Here is a 14742-nt window from a genome sequence, read left to right as displayed (position 1 = left end):
GTGTTAGGGTCCGGAGACTGTGAAAATGGTGGCTGAAGTAGTGAAGTAGTGAAGTTGTCAATCCACAACTGGTTCTTGGAGTGTTGGGTACCACTCTGCTAAACATGTAGATGTGCCACCAAGACAAGAAGTTGCTGAAGAATCTGACGCACTCAGAACGTACCAGAAGATAAAGTTTTAACCTCTGTGATCTGTTAATTCATGAATCTGACGCACTCAGAGTACCACGCTGAAGCATTTGCCCACACAATAGTATAAACTACCAAGCAAAGCACAATCCCTAAAATAGCAACAGGTAGGGCCCATAGAAAGGGTTCTGCCATGGCCTCGTACTGTGAGAAAGACTTGCCCTCCCTAAAAGATACAAAATTCTTCACCGGCTCCTCCTCGTCTTCATTAGGGAACTCAGCGTACTCCATATTCCAGAAGTCGTGCGGAGTGTTACACTCGTCATCGTCACATTCCTGACATTCCCTCTCAAGGTAGTCAGGGGGAGTGTGCACTGTAGCACAGAGCCCACAGCCATACATGAAACTAAAGGTGTGCTGGGGGTCGTCTTCCAGGCGTGTTCGCTGCGTGTAACAGTGTGAGATAGCGGTGCTGGAGCACCAAAAGAGCTTGAGGTCGGTGAGGTTGTGGCTATCTCGCTGGTAACCTTGTACACACTGCTGGAGCCGTCTGGAGTATATTGTTGTCGGGAGGATCAGCAGTAGTATTAACATTACCTGGTGCAGGGGAAGTTGTTAAGTCAATTAAGTTATTATCTTACAAATATTTTACTAATTCATTAGTTGATATAACAACTAAGAAACATAATTGAAGAGTGAAGCCACGTTTTGAATAGCATTTGAAGCTATTGGCTTCTGGATAATAACAAATGTTGGACAAAATACTATCTTAATGTAACTGGCGAATTTTACTTTAATTACACAAGACTAATTGAATAACATTCCCGCAAAACAAGAACAGTTAATAACTAATAGGTTGCGGTTCTGATCCGACTATTATATAGTTAACACATGTTTACTAGTCATAATAAAGTCATAGGTAAAGTGTCCGTCAAGGTGGAGGCTGTTTAGGTGGAGACTGTTTCGTCATAAAACGTCATAAAGAGTTTAAAATATAAGACATAAGTGTAGTAATAGTAACTTATGTTGACTTGTTGACGAGTATTGCTGTGAAATGTATTCAACGCACACAGAAAAAATGCCTTATATTTTATAACTATTTTATCGAAACTTTTTTGTACAGCAATTCAAAAACTTTCGGCAGTGTAAAAGTATCGTTTGGAGAATACGTTAGAGTACTTTGTGATGAACGGCCTATCGCAGTTCACCACAAAGTACTTAATGATTTGTCAATCTATTAAACGTTTTTAACTCATTTTAACGTCAGCAATATCCTACGCTCATAAAAATTCCTTACAAAATACAAGAACTAACACGACATAGTACCGAGCATATAAATTTCTCACACATAAAGTAGACATATACAAACTGGAATAGCAGTTAATTAGATTTGCCTTTTAGAACAAATTCCTCATTATCAGTTCAAGGCTGAAAAACAGAACGCTACTAACACAGATATGAGATAAATTAGAGCAAGTAAAGCAACACACTGTATCCTATATGTAACCTTTATGGGTGCCTCATTTACTGCAAACCCCTGTTGCAGTGTGAGCCGCGCAGCACCTGTAAGGAGTAAGGAGATACTGCAGGGAGGCTGTAGACGATAACTAGTACCTGGCAAACAAGAAAACAGGAAAGCCTGGCGGACAATTAGGCCACCCATTAAGGAGGCCTACAAACCCACAACCTGTATAATACTGATACTGCTACAAGACAGCGGGGAGTGTGAAGAAGAGTACTATTACTGCTTCGTCTCACCATGTCAGCATGTGTTTCAACCTAACCTCACCCCTAGTCCCTATCTTGTTCCTTATCTCGCAGACTTTAAATTTATCAGCACTTCTGCAACCCCTCTAACATATTTCATCACCGTGAAGCAGTAGAAGGGTCCTACCACAAAGTAAAGCTGTTTTTAGTTTTAACAGCTTAGAGCCTTACTGGGCCGTGGCGGCCAGTCACTGTCAAATGTTAATTATAGAAGTTGCAACTAGGGGTACAAGAAGGTGGGGACTGGTGACGGGCTGCATATTTGTTAGGTTTTTGCAGAAAATATCTAGACATGAGGCCCCTCATCTTCTGATGGGAGTAGGTACTGGAGATGAGCTTATGTCGTGGCGTTGTTACTTACATTGTTAAGCGTTGATAAAAGTTAAAACGACCAGTTTAATGTTAATAATAGATTGTAATTATTGTTATTAAATGTAGACACTATTAACATATCATGTTAATACCTGGACATAAAGTGTTGTAAATAACGTAATATGGGTCACATAACTGCCTTAACAGTGACGTAACAATTCCAACAGTGAAGTAACACTCCTCTGCAGTCATTGTCTTTAACCTTTGATTCCTGTTCACTTTCCTGTCTGCAAACTATAAACCTTCCTGTCCACTTTCCTGTCTGCAAACTATTGAAGTTCTATTGAAGTTCTAGTGAAGTTCTAGTGAAGTTCTAGTGAAGTTCCCTATGTGTGTTTTTAACACAACGCTCACAAGTATTGTGAGAAACCCATTGAATATTTGAATAAGTGCAATATCAGTAATATTTGACACTTGGTTTAACTTTACTGCGGCCTCTTTCAACTGTGACCATCCCAAGCGGAGGACTTTTGTTTCCAAAAGTGACAGCGCTTAACCAATCAGCGTGCAGACTTGTAACACATGACTGGTATAAACCAATCAGCGTGCAGACTTGTAACACATGACTGGTATAAACCAATCAGCGTGCAGACTTGTAACACATGACTGGTATAAACCAATCAGCGTGCAGACTTGTAACACATGACAGCGCTGAACCAATCAGCGTGCAGACTTGTAACACATGACTGGTATAAACCAATCAGCGTGCAGACTTGTAACACAGGACTGGTATAAACCAATCAGCGTGCAGACTTGTAACACATGACTGGTATAAACCAATCAGCGTGCAGACTTATAACACATGACTGGTATAAACCAATCAGCGTGCAGACTTATAACACATGACTGGTATAAACCAATCAGCGTGCAGACTTGTAACACATGACTGGTATAAACCAATCAGCGTGCAGACTTGTAACACATGACTGGTATAAACCAATCAGCGTGAAGACTTGTAACACATGACTGGTATAAACCAATCAGCGTGCAGACTTGTAACACATGACTGGTATAAACCAATCAGCGTGCAGACTTGTAACACATGACTGGTATAAACCAATCAGCGTGCAGACTTGTAACACATGACTGGTATAAACCAATCAGCGTGCAGACTTGTAACACATGACTGGTACAAACCAATCAGCGTGCAGACTTGTAACACATGACTGGTATAAACCAATCAGCGTGCAGACTTGTAACACATGACTGGTATAAACCAATCAGCGTGCAGACTTGTAACACATGACTGGTATGAACCAATCAGCGTGCAGACTTGTAACACATGACTGGTATGAACCAATCAGCGTGCAGACTTGTAACACATGACTGGTATAAACCAATCAGCGTGCAGACTTGTAACACATGACTGGTATAAACCAATCAGCGTGCAGACTTGTAACACATGACTGGTATAAACCAATCAGCGTGCAGACTTGTAACACATGACTGGTATAAACCAATCAGCGTGCAGACTTGTAACACATGACTGGTATGAACCAATCAGCGTGAAGACTTGTAACACATGACTGGTATGAACCAATCAGCGTGAAGACTTGTAACACATGACTGGTATAAACCAATCAGCGTGCAGACTTGTAACACATGACTGGTATAAACCAATCAGCGTGCAGACTTGTAACACATGACTGGTATAAACCAATCAGCGTGCAGACTTGTAACACATGACTGGTATAAACCAATCAGCGTGAAGACTTGTAACACATGACTGGTATAAACCAATCAGCGTGCAGACTTGTAACACATGACTGGTATAAACCAATCAGCGTGCAGACTTGTAACACATGACTGGTATAAACCAATCAGCGTGAAGACTTGTAACACATGACTGGTATAAACCAATCAGCGTGCAGACTTGTAACACATGACTGGTATAAACCAATCAGCGTGCAGACTTGTAACACATGACTGGTATAAACCAATCAGCGTGCAGACTTGTAACACATGACTGGTATAAACCAATCAGCGTGAAGACTTGTAACACATGACTGGTATAAACCAATCAGCGTGCAGACTTGTAACACATGACTGGTATAAACCAATCAGCGTGCAGACTTGTAACACATGACTGGTATAAACCAATCAGCGTGAAGACTTGTAACACATGACTGGTATAAACCAATCAGCGTGCAGACTTGTAACACATGATTGGTATAAACCAATCAGCGTGCAGACTTGTAACACATGACTGGTATAAACCAATCAGCGTGCAGACTTGTAACACATGACTGGTATAAACCAATCAGCGTGCAGACTTGTAACACATGACTGGTATAAACCAATCAGCGTGCAGACTTGTAACACATGACTGGTATGAACCAATCAGCGTGAAGACTTGTAACACATGACTGGTATAAACCAATCAGCGTGCAGACTTGTAACACATGACTGGTATAAACCAATCAGCGTGCAGACTTGTAACACATGACTGGTATAAACCAATCAGCGTGCAGACTTGTAACACATGACTGGTATAAACCAATCAGCGTGCAGACTTGTAACACATGACTGGTATAAACCAATCAGCGTGAAGACTTGTAACACATGACTGGTATAAACCAATCAGCGTGCAGACTTGTAACACATGACTGGTATAAACCAATCAGCGTGCAGACTTGTAACACATGACTGGTATAAACCAATCAGCGTGCAGACTTGTAACACATGACTGGTATAAACCAATCAGCGTGCAGACTTGTAACACATGACTGGTATAAACCAATCAGCGTGCAGACTTGTAACACATGACTGGTATAAACCAATCAGCGTGAAGACTTGTAACACATGACAGCGCTGAACCAATCAGCGTGCAGACTTGTAACACATGACAGCGCTGAACCAATCAGCGTGCAGACTTGTAACACATGACTGGTATAAACCAATCAGCGTGCAGACTTGTAACACATGACTGGTATAAACCAATCAGCGTGAAGACTTGTAACACATGACTGGTATAAACCAATCAGCGTGAAGACTTGTAACACATGACTGGTATAGACCAATCAGCGTGCAGACTTGTAACACATGACTGGTATAAACCAATCAGCGTGCAGACTTGTAACACATGACTGGTATAAACCAATCAGCGTGCAGACTTGTAACACATGACTGGTATAAACCAATCAGCGTGCAGACTTGTAACACATGACTGGTATAAACCAATCAGCGTGCAGACTTGTAACACATGACTGGTATAAACCAATCAGCGTGCAGACTTGTAACACATGACTGGTTTAAACCAATCAGCGTGCAGACTTGTAACACATGACTGGTATAAACCAATCAGCGTGCAGACTTGTAACACATGACTGGTATAAACCAATCAGCGTGCAGACTTGTAACACATGACTGGTATAAACCAATCAGCGTGAAGACTTGTAACGCATGACTGGTATAAACCAATCAGCGTGCAGACTTGTAACACATGACTGGTATAAACCAATCAGCGTGCAGACTTGTAACACATGACTGGTATAAACCAATCAGCGTGCAGACTTGTAACACATGACTGGTATAAACCAATCAGCGTGCAGACTTGTAACACATGACTGGTATAAACCAATCAGCGTGAAGACTTGTAACACATGACTGGTATAAACCAATCAGCGTGCAGACTTGTAACACATGACTGGTATAAACCAATCAGCGAACAGACTTGTAACACATGACTGGTATAAACCAATCAGCGTGCAGACTTGTAACACATGACTGGTATAAACCAATCAGCGTGCAGACTTGTAACACATGACTGGTATAAACCAATCAGCGTGCAGACTTGTAACACATGACTGGTATAAACCAATCAGCGTGCAGACTTGTAACACATGACTGGTATAAACCAATCAGCGTGCAGACTTGTAACACATGACTGGTATAAACCAATCAGCGTGCAGACTTGTAACACATGACTGGTATAAACCAATCAGCGTGCAGACTTGTAACACATGACTGGTATAAACCAATCAGCGTGCAGACTTGTAACACATGACTGGTATAAACCAATCAGCGTGCAGACTTGTAACACATGACTGGTATAAACCAATCAGCGTGCAGACTTGTAACACATGACTGGTATAAACCAATCAGCGTGCAGACTTGTAACACATGACTGGTATAAACCAATCAGCGTGCAGACTTGTAACACATGACTGGTATAAACCAATCAGCGTGCAGACTTGTAACACATGACTGGTATAAACCAATCAGCGTGCAGACTTGTAACACATGACTGGTATAAACCAATCAGCGTGCAGACTTGTAACACATGACTGGTATGAACCAATCAGCGAACAGATGGTTAGACTTGGGGAGGTTCTAGACCAAGGTTCTACACCCGACACTTATTACAATGGTTAAACCAGTAACTTCTCCAAGGTCCCGTGCTATTGTGAACACACGGATAAATTGTCTCCAATTTATCGGGGCATATTATCTCAGCGCTCTTCTATACCCCGGCCTTTACCAATATGGTAGCTATACGAGTATAAGGTATTATATCTGGTATCTTTACCAATATGGTAGCTATACGAGTATAAGGTTATATCTGGTATCGCTAGAGCTCTTAGTTCTGCAAGAGAATATGCTGGATGATGTAAGCGGGTCAATAAAGGAGGAATTTGACAGCACAAACAGTTGACAGCTGAGTCGGGGGTTGCTCGTGGTAGGTATTCAGTAACTTTACACCTATGTGATCTCATACCCACAATTACAGCGTGTCCAGTGGTATTTAACCTATACTTGTAGTGGGGAAGCTAATTTAATTTAAGAAATCAGAAAATTAAATTGAGAAAATAAGGAGTGACTGTGTGTTATTGAGAAGAATTATTTATGTTATCTGTTGTTGTGTCAGCAGATAGTGTGCCTTAACCTCTCTAAGCGTGTCATAATATCATACGAGTCTTACATTATGTGCTGAACCGCGTACTATATCTGTATAAATACTGACTGTTTGTCAAAATGGTGGGAATACAATACAATAAGACTGACGATATATTTCCTTTCCTAAAAACTTTGTGAAATAACTCAAATACCTTAAAACTGAGATACCTAACTCAAATACCTTAAACTTTGTGAAATAACTCAAATACCTTAAAACTAAGTTATATAACTCAAATACCTTAAAACTAAGTTACATAACTCGAATACCTTAAACTAATATAAGTTACCTAACTCAAATAACTAACTAAACTAAACTCCTCTTAACATTGACAAAACTTCAGATGTGAGCTCGGAGCCGGTTTCCCCAAACGTGCAAGAATGTGTTGCAAAGTGCGACTGGAGCGTGGAGTGCGCGCCGGGCCCGCAGCGCGTCGGACACAGAATGCTCCACTCGTACGATGAAATGACAGAGTGGCACTTGAGTAACAGTGACCTGGCTAATGATAACTGGTAGGTGGGAACTTGTGGTAACTAGTGGTAACTATTGGCAACTATCCAGTAGTAACTAGTGGTAACCAGTGGTAACTAGTAAAAGTTCATAATAATACCTTATAACTTTATAATAACACCTCACAACTACAGAGAAAAACATGGCAAGACTAGATTTTACGTTATGTTAAGATGCGTCTTTTAAAAAATTAGTTTTCGGAATTAGTCTCTAACTGAAAAATTAATTAAACATACCCACAATTAAATGAGAACTGCTAAGTATGCTTAATTACTGTAACATAGACTTATAAACTATCACTGAAGTTGTGGGAAGTTAATTAAAAGGGGTTAATAGTGGTTAAAATAGTGGTTAGTGCTTAACTGTACCCTTGGCAAACAGTAAAACTGAAAAACGGAAACGACCTTGGTCCTATCAAATACCAATTAACCAACTGATTAGCCAATTAACCACCAATTAACCACCAATTAACCACCAATTAACCAACTAATCGCCCCAGCTCGGAAGCTAGTTCGGATATCCCCAACAACGAAGTGCCCCACTGTGATGAGCTAAAAGCGGGGTACACTAACGGTTACCACGCCCCCACTCTCTACCAGAACGGTTACATAGTGGACAGTGGTTCTGGGGACAGGAGTTTGAGGGAACATATAGAGAAGACTCAGGATACCTGTGATCGGATGTTCGAGGAGTTTCAGAGGATGAGAAAACATCTCCAGACTGTGTCCGGTGGGTTTACTTTTAGCTTTTGTAACATCTCCAGACTGTGTCCGGTGGGTTTACTTTTAGCTTTTGTAACTAAAACATCTCCAGACTGTGTCCGGTGGGTTTACTTTTAGCTTTTGTAACATCTCCAGACTGTGTCTGGTGGGTTTACTTTTAGCTTTTGTAACATCTCCAGACTGTGTCTGGTGGGTTTACTTTTAGCTTTTGTAACATCTCCAGACTGTGTCTGGTGGGTTTACTTTTAGCTTTTGTAACATCTCCAGACTGTGTCCGGTGGGTTTACTTTTAGCTTTTGTAACATCTCCAGACTGTGTCCGGTGGGTTTACTTTTAGCTTTTGTAACATCTCCAGACTGTGTCCGGTGGGTTTACTTTTAGCTTTTGTAGCATCTCCAGACTGTGTCTGGTGGGTTTACTTTTAGCTTTTGTAACATCTCCAGACTGTGTCTGGTGGGTTTACTTTTAGCTTTTGTAACATCTCCAGACTGTGTCTGGTGGGTTTACTTTTAGCTTTTGTAACATCTCCAGACTGTGCCCAGTGGGTTTACTTTTAGCTTTTGTAACATCTCCAGACTGTGTCCGGTGGGTTTACTTTTAGCTTTTGTAACATCTCCAGACTGTGTCCGGTGGGTTTACTTTTAGCTTTTGTAACATCTCCAGACTGTGTCCGGTGGGTTTACTTTTAGCTTTTGTAACATCTCCAGACTGTGTCTGGTGGGTTTACTTTTAGCTTTTGTAATATCTCCAGACTGTGCCCAGTGGGTTTACTTTTAGCTTTTGTAACATCTCCAGACTGTGTCCGGTGGGTTTACTTTTAGCTTTTGTAACATCTCCAGACTGTGTCCGGTGGGTTTACTTTTAGCTTTTGTAACATCTCCAGACTGTGTCCGGTGGGTTTACTTTTAGCTTTTGTAACATCTCCAGACTGTGTCCGGTGGGTTTACTTTTAGCTTTTGTAGCATCTCCAGACTGTGTCCGGTGGGTTTACTTTTAGCTTTTGTAACATCTCCAGACTGTGTCCGGTGGGTTTACTTTTAGCTTTTGTAACATCTCCAGACTGTGTCCGGTGGGTTTACTTTTAGCTTTTGTAACATCTCCAGACTGTGCCCGGTGGGTTTACTTTTAGCTTTTGTAACATCTCCAGACTGTGTCTGGTGGGTTTACTTTTAGCTTTTGTAACATCTCCAGACTGTGTCTGGTGGGTTTACTTTTAGCTTTTGTAACATCTCCAGACTGTGTCTGGTGGGTTTACTTTAGCTTTTGTAACATCTCCAGACTGTGTCCGGTGGGTTTACTTTTAGCTTTTGTAACATCTCCAGACTGTGTCTGGTGGGTTTACTTTTAGCTTTTGTAACATCTCCAGACTGTGTCTGGTGGGTTTACTTTTAGCTTTTGTAACATCTCCAGACTGTGTCCGGTGGGTTTACTTTTAGCTTTTGTAACATCTCCAGACTGTGTCTGGTGGGTTTACTTTTAGCTTTTGTAACATCTCCAGACTGTGTCTGGTGGGTTTACTTTTAGCTTTTGTAACATCTCCAGACTGTGTCCGGTGGGTTTACTTTTAGCTTTTGTAACATCTCCAGACTGTGTCCGGTGGGTTTACTTTTAGCTTTTGTAACATCTCCAGACTGTGTCCGGTGGGTTTACTTTTAGCTTTTGTAACATCTCCAGACTGTGTCCGGTGGGTTTACTTTTAGCTTTTGTAATTGGCTTTTATTGTTACTTTCAGATAAGATGTAGCTTACAGAAAACTGTCATTCTGCAAAGTCTGTATGTGGTTTTTGCTGACAAATAAAATAAAGTCATACAGGCACGAGTCGTGCCACGACGACAAATGAGTAAGCGATAAAAGCAATAGTAAAATTGCTGCACAGGATTTCTGGATTGCCTCTTAATCAAACAGCAACACAATGATGGCCAATATAAAATGATCTTTTATAGACTTATAGACGCAAACCATTGTTTGAGGAGTAATATTGTGTCCCCACGGATAACTCAATTATTAAATAAGTTTGATTACCTTAGAAATGAAAAAAGACAATATGAAGTGACATGAGTCTCCCATCTTAAGGCTAACAAAATAAATCCTGTCAAAAGTTATTTAAGTATTGAATGGGTAGCTTTTACGTTCAGAACTGTTTTTATTGCATTTATGCCAAGTTAAGCAGACATCACCAGTAATATCACGTAATTGATGGTGAACAAAGCGACATTAAAACAAGAGCAAGACAAATGCGTTCATTGGGGTTAGTTTAGACAAGTCCAGAAGTGTCCAACAGGTTTCTGTCAAAAGTTAACAACTGGGTCAGCGCATGGCTAAAATCATTTTTAGCCAATAATGTTTTTTGGAATATGTTGCTTCATAAGTTGTACATAAATGTCGCCATTACGACCATTTTTAGCCTATTCAAAAGTCATTACGATGCAATGTTCGAAAGCCGATACAAATATTTATTTTCCCTATCTGAGAAATTTCAAAAATGAGCGATTAGCTCATATAACTGACCATACTTTAACACACAGATTGGTATCTAGATACGCACAGTTTGGTATCTGGATACACACAGTTTAGTATCTAGATATACACAGATTGGTATCTGGATACACACAGTTTGGTATCTAGATACACACAGATTGGTATCTAGATACACACAGATTGGTATCTAGATATACACAGATTGGTATCTGGATACACACATAGATATTAGATACACACAGATTGGTATCTAGATATACACAGAGATACAGGACCGTCTCGTGTGTTAAACAGAAAAGGAGACTACCCGAAAAGAGACTATGTGACATGTGTCTGTCAAATCGAGTCAAACAAAACGAATTGTATCGAAATAATGTACACTGACTGGTCTGGACAAATTAAACCGCTTGATCATTTTGAATAAAGGATTGCCTCCAAAAGAATCCACTCTAGAATTCGTCTATCTTTACTTGAATTGTATTAATTTGAATGACATGTGGTATGTCCAACAACATACAACATTGAATGGCAACGGTATTTTCATACCGTACTGTGCACGTGGTAGAGCTAAATTAAATTCCACTATCACGTTAGTCACGAGCAGTTGGCAAAGTGAAAAAGCAGTGGAATTAATTCACGCCACCATCAAAGCAGCATCACAGAGAAAAGCCAAGCTTACACAAAATAAAGTCTTGAAGGCTGTTTAATAAGATGATAAAGAGATCTACTCAAGAATAAAGAGCACGTGGTTAAAGGTTATCATCATGTTTCCCTCCCCTGACACAAGTTTCCTTCATGAGTTAGGTTTCTGGTTTTGGACAAATTGCTGATGGGCGCTTTCGTGCTTGACTTTAGATAATTGGAAAGCTTTGTAGTTTAATTGAGTGAGCAGAGAGTGACTAATTTCTCATTAGTTTTGATTAACTTTTTAGGGTAAGCTTTATAGTAAAGCTTACTGTAAGTTATTAACTATTAAGAGACAGGTTTTTTAAATAGTTTCACGTTTATTTTACTTGGTTATTAATGTTTCCAAGTTACACATTACTACCAAGTAATTACAGCTCTGAAATGTTAGAACACAGCAGATTGTGTGATCTATACTCAGTGTATGTAGTAGTAGTAGTAGTATCTTAAACGGATAGTTTAGCCCACGTACCAATGCTACATGACCAGGCTCGAACTCGCAACCTCAAGATTACCAGCCGCGCACGCTGCCCCTTCACCAAGTTACAATATGTTTGCTGTGTTCTATTTTTATCAGGGAGGATATTTGAGAAAGTACGACACATAATTTATATTTTATAGCAATATAACTGTAATAAAATTTGAAACCTTGCAAACTGTGCATCTTTCATCTTTTGCGGGTAAATATCTAGTCACGTGACTGACCCTGTCATAATTCCTGTTTCCGGTGTTTTTGTAAAATACAGTACCCACCCGCACACCTGTAAATCTCAAAAAGTGTGACCTCAATACGCCATTATAATAATGTTCATGATCATGTCCTCGGTAAAATATACATACAAATCACAAAATCTGTGGAATGACGAAGGATGAATAACTACTACTACTACTACTACTGCTGCCCAGAAAGTTAACTATAAAAGACCAGCGCACACAAAACGAGCAGTCACTTACCTGATAGTTTGAAACATTTACTGAATTAAGATCTCACGAGTTTTAACCTACAAAGCTAAGTACTACTGGACGACAGCTGACGGCGGGTATCAACATTGTTAGCGGTGGTTTGACCCGCCCACTAGCAACGAGAGAGGTGGTTCCCTCCAGTCACGTGGTTCCCTCCAGTCACGTGGTTCCCTCCAGTCACGTGGTTCCCTCCAGTCACGTGGTTCCCTCCAGTCACGTGGTTCCCTCCAGTCACGTGGTTCCCTCCAGTCACGTGGTAACCACGTGGTTCCCTCCAGTCACGTGGTAACCACGTGGTTCCCTCCAGTCACGTGGTAACCACGTGGTTCCCTCCAGTCACGTGGTTCCCTCCAGTCACGTGGTAACCACCTGACTGAGTCACATACCCACCCACTCCTGGCTGGCTGTGTTCACAAAGCAGGGGTTGATAGCTAACCGGTGACCTGACTGGTCACTGTCACGCGGACTATGTGACATATACAGGACATCAAATCAGAGTACTTTAAAGGGAACATCAATAGTTGTCAGCCTGACTAATAGCAACACAGTCACTCAGTCAGGCTGTAACTATAGCAACACATATAGTAACGATACTGTAACGATACTGTAACGATACTGTAACGATACTGTAACGATACTGTAACGATACTGTAACGATACTGTAACGATACTGTAACGATACTGTAACGATACTGTAACGATACTGTAACGATACTGTAACGATACTGTAACGATACTGTAACGATACTGTAACGATACTGTAACGATACTGTAACGATACTGTAACGATACTGTAACGATACTGTAACGATACTGTAACGATACTGTAACGATACTGTAACGATACTGTAACGATACTGTAACGATACTGTAACGATACTGTAACGATACTGTAACGATACTGTAACGATACTGTAACGATACTGTAACGATACTGTAACGATACTGTAACGATACTGTAACGATACTGTAACGATACTGTAACGATACTGTAACGATACTGTAACGATACTTTAACGATACTGTAACGATACTGTAACGATACTGTAACGATACTGTAACGATACTGTAACGATACTGTAACGATACTGTAACGATACTGTAACGATACTGTAACGATACTGTAACGATACTGTAACGATACTTGTAATTCAGTTAAAACACAAAGTCTTCAAAAGATATCTTCAAATTGTGGAGCTAAGCGACTATTCTTAAACTACAGCAACAATACAATAGTGTTGAATAGTGTTACCAAATAAAAGAGGCTTCAGAAATGACCGGTGGCATCCTCTAACATTTACTGTCTGTATTTTGATTGGGTCAGCAAAACAGAATGATCTCGATCATTTTTAGCCGCCACTCCATTAGACATCACAACAAGAATAAACAGGTGTTGATAAAAATGTGAGGTATCGATAAGAACTGTTTAAATTTATGCGCATTATATCTTTGAGAGTTAATAATTCAATGTTAGTTCTTATGTCGGCTCAACTTGCTCGCAAAACGTCAATAATTCCACCTCGTACTGTACGATGTAACTGTACGAGGAATTGAACAACAAAACTTTACAGTAGAAATATAAACGACTGCTGATCGACATACCGGCAAGTGAATAATATGTGGACAAAGCAGTTAAAGAACCTTACTAACCAGTGTTTACTGTAGTATGTGATTCAAGTTTCAGGACAGCTTCACACTGCACAACTTGCACAACTTGTTTGGACAGGCTTTATACAGCAGGGTGACAGAATAATTGGCGTGTTAGAAATTTTATGAGCATTTTATGATAAAAACAATATTTTTCAACGGGTCATAACTTTACTTCTGGGTATCGAAATTACAAAACTCATCCCGGTATGCGGGAGAAGCTACAGCTACAAAACCTCAAATCAGTGTTCGTTGAAATAAGGGAACTATAGCTAGTTAGTAGATTCATATGGATTTAGAACTGTCCTAGCAAGGCAAATATCAGATACTTAGTTAGTTAAAAAGAAGAATTCCTGGGAAATAAAAAGGTCTTCACATGTTTTTGTGCAGCTGAGCGACCATCTGGCTGACTATAACGACAATTAAACTGGCTTCTTATACTGGCCGCCTTTTACTTAACCCGTCCAGTACTAAAGCTCCGAAGTATGTGATTTGAGGTTTCAGGAGGACTTCACACTGCAGAAGTTCTTTATAGTCCAGACCAATTATTATAGACATGGAGAATTTGTCGGTGTT

At 40.3% G+C, this 14742-nt stretch overlaps 1 protein-coding gene across 2 annotated transcripts in view; it reads left to right on the top strand.

The window, feature by feature from the left end:
• LOC134818918 (uncharacterized) overlaps positions 1–14742 on the top strand; it is a 67528-nt gene that overhangs the window by 34261 nt on the left and 18525 nt on the right. For both annotated transcript variants that reach the window (XM_063828632.1, XM_063828634.1), the window contains exons 8-9: positions 7505–7673; positions 8171–8400. In XM_063828632.1, coding sequence (XP_063684702.1) covers positions 7505–7673; positions 8171–8400 — 399 coding nt within the window. The remainder of the gene's footprint in view (positions 1–7504; positions 7674–8170; positions 8401–14742) is intronic.

The sequence above is a fragment of the Bolinopsis microptera genome, chromosome 7, assembly GCF_026151205.1.
Source record: "Bolinopsis microptera isolate Bmic1 chromosome 7, MBARI_Bmic_1.0, whole genome shotgun sequence".
NCBI lineage: Eukaryota > Metazoa > Ctenophora > Tentaculata > Lobata > Bolinopsidae > Bolinopsis > Bolinopsis microptera.
Note: the sequence above shows the minus strand (reverse complement) of the source record. Positions and strands in the feature narration are given on the sequence as shown.